The sequence below is a fragment of the Zeus faber genome (genome assembly GCF_960531495.2).
Source record: "Zeus faber genome assembly, chromosome: 10".
NCBI lineage: Eukaryota > Metazoa > Chordata > Actinopteri > Zeiformes > Zeidae > Zeus > Zeus faber.
This window is the reverse complement of record NC_137199.1, coordinates 24,016,367-24,019,622: the sequence shown is the minus strand read 5'-3', so window position 1 is coordinate 24,019,622 and position 3,256 is coordinate 24,016,367. Positions and strand designations below refer to the sequence as shown.

The window sequence follows — 3,256 nt, the reverse complement described above, 5'->3', positions numbered from 1 at the left end:
GGCTGCATAAAAAATAATGCTGTAAAAACCACAAGCCATATACCCAATCTTGTAAATCTTAAGCACTGTGTGAATGAAAAGCATGTGTGAATGTATTATCCATTAGGCCTTACTTGGACAGTCTTAAAAAAAAAAAAAAAAAAAAAAAAAAAAAAAGACACTCCCTGTCCCAAAACCCATGTGGGGAGCGTGTGAGTGGCTGCTGACTGTGGCGGCGGACGGGCGATAGGCCCACGTGTTAATGTATTCACGGGGGGACGAGCGGGCCCACGGGGTGTCGGGGATAGGCCCGCCGTGGAGGGTGACGACGCTCCGCGGGACAGTTGGGCCGCCAGCATCATCCCGGTCGCCATTTGGATGCAAATCTTCCAGACTGGAGGAGCTCCCTGACGTCAGGCAGACCTCCTGGCACGTCTCTCCCACCTTGTCAACAGAGCCACATCATGTGAGGCTGCGCCGGGTCTGGACCTAGGTCGGGGAACGCTCGTGGACTATGCAAACGTCGTTTTAAGGATAGAGCAACAATGTCGCCCTGATTTTTTTTCTCCACTCCTCTCTTTGATATATATGTTTTTACCTTAATTTGTTTTTGCTTTGAAATCATGTATGTGGGATACCTACTGGATAAGGAAAGCAACATGTATCACCAGGGGCCTGTCAGAAGATCAAGTGTCAACCTCCCCCCGCAGAACTTCGTTTCCACCCCACAGTACCCGGACTTCACGGGATACCATCACGTGCCGAACATGGACGCGCACGGACACGCACAGTCTGCGGCGGGGAATTGGGGGGCGTCTTACGGAGCTCCGAGGGAGGACTGGGGCGCGTACGGCCTGGGACCCCCGAACACTATCCCCGCGCCAATGAACAACTCTTCTCCCGGGCAGGGTCCTTACTGCTCGCCCGAGTACAGTCACATGCACGCGGCCGGCTCGGCGGTGCTGCAGCCTCCCCCGGAGAACGTCTCCGTCGCGCAGCTTTCCCCCGACAGGGAACGGCGCAACTCGTACCAATGGATGAGTAAAACTGTGCAGTCCTCTTCCACTGGTGAGTTGAGACAAGTGTCATCTAACGTTGATATATGTTGCTGTTCCTTGCTCCTTCACCTTATTAATAATAATAATAATAATAATAATAATAATAATAATAATAATAATGATTATTGTACAGCACCTTTCATGTACAACATGCAACTCAGATGACTTCCCATGAATATAAGGAAACCAATCGTAATAATAATAAAGGAAAAAGGTAAACAAGCAAAATGCATTCAATGAAAATGATATCGTATTCATCATTATACCCAATTGAGTTTTCTCAGTGCAATTGTCATTGCAAAGTCTGCGACAGTGACAATCAACACAATTACCCCCCGACCCTAGCATATTAAATTGGTTAAATTAAGCCAAAAGGAGTGCGAATGGTGAAAAAACATAAAATGTGTCTCTTCATATATCATATCATATATTTGATGACAATATGATAACGAGTGGGAGCACTGTGCCACTGACATTTACTTTGGACCATCTGCCCCGACTTTACATGTGTTTGTAAAAAAAAAAAGTAATGTATCCGTAATACAAGATAACTGTCTAAACTTTTGGATAAATTAACATCCCAGTGACGGACTGCCCATGCAAAGCAGCCCAGCGGCTCAAAACGAGATCAGGATTAAAATGTCAGTAACGAATATTAGTTTGACTGTATGCTCCATGTTCTGCGGCGGAAATATAACAAGGTGTGAGCAGTAGGCGCCAGGCCCCTTGTGATGTTAATTTCATGACGCTTGTAAACCAGATGTGAAGTCGACTTCCCTGGTACATTGTTTTGGTTTGGAGGGGCATCCGTCATATCCAGGCGGTGGCCCCCTTTTCCAACACCTCTTCACTTTGATATGCACCGGGGTCTCTTCCTCCACCAGGGTTATATTGCAGGAAAGAGCGAAGTTTTCTCACAGCAAATGACCCCACTGGGCCTGGGCCTCAACGTGCATTTTGGAGTGTGCTTCAATACGTTTCCAGAACCCCCCCCCCCACACACACACACACACACGTTATAAATGACACAATCCAACAATCTGTAAAATGGGACTTTTACATTTACCGCGGATTGAGAATGGTGCTTATTTTGCAGAAATGGGCTGGGTTTTTCCCCCCTATGTTGGTTATTGATAGTATTTCTTGGAATCACATTTCTTCCCAAGCTCTAAGATATATATAAAAAACGAATTGCTTCCATTGAATGAGACGTTTCACACGAATCATGAATCAATATGTTCAATGTTTTCAATCGCACCTGTATGCTTTATTTTTGCCCATTTGGGAGTAACTGCAAGTCCCTTTAGCCCTGGTTACCTTTTTTTTGCACAAACGTCTGCTACTTGAAGCTAATTTTACTGCACCAATTTGCTTAGAAATGACATCAAAGTGAGATCAGAAGCTCGATTTGCTCCTAAACAATGCAAGACAATCTAAGATCAAGTCGATAAATGGCCTTGTCCAGACCTGCAGGTTTCAAAAAGATACCTGGTTAGACACAGGTTTGCCAAAAGATTCAATTTCACCAACAACAACAACAATAATAATAATAATAATAATAATAATAATAATAATAATAATAATAATAACGATAATAACGATAATAATAATAATAATAATAATAATAATAATAATGAAACTCTATTTTGTCGCATCCGTTTATTTATTTATTTTACATTTTTTAATCATTTAAAGGTAAAACAAGAACAAAGGAAAAGTACCGAGTGGTGTACACGGACCACCAGAGACTGGAGCTGGAGAAGGAGTTCCATTTCAACAGATATATCACGATCAGAAGGAAATCAGAACTCGCCATCAACCTGGGTTTGTCGGAACGACAGGTACGACGAAGTCAATTTCATTTCCTCCCCATTTCACGGTGTCAGGCCGAGAAGGCGCAAGCGGCCCCGTCGCCACGAATTAACGCGTTTTTGCCTTTTTTCCGTTTTTGTTTTTTTTTGTTTTATTTCCATCTCCATTCGCAGGTGAAAATCTGGTTTCAAAACCGCAGAGCCAAGGAAAGGAAACTAATCAAGAAGAAAATGGGTCAGTCTGACGGCAGCGGAGGATCCGTGCACAGTGACCCGGGTTCGGTCAGCCCGCTGCCGGTTCCCGGGTCCCTAAGCCCCACGGATCTACACGGACCTCTGTATCCGCCGCAGGGAATGAACACCTTGCCTTCCATTAGAAACATACAGCAAGTAACTGTTAGCCAGTAA

General features: G+C 44.4%; 1 protein-coding gene across 1 annotated transcript; it reads left to right on the top strand.

Moving 5' to 3' along the window:
• Nucleotides 1-602: 602 nt before the first annotated feature.
• On the top strand, nt 603-3,256 carry cdx4 (caudal type homeobox 4; the record flags this gene model as incomplete). The annotated part of the gene is made up of 3 exons (XM_080007805.1): nt 603-1,047; nt 2,733-2,878; nt 3,023-3,256. 3 exons carry the CDS (start codon nt 603-605, stop codon nt 3,254-3,256), a joined length of 825 nt encoding a protein of 274 aa, XP_079863931.1.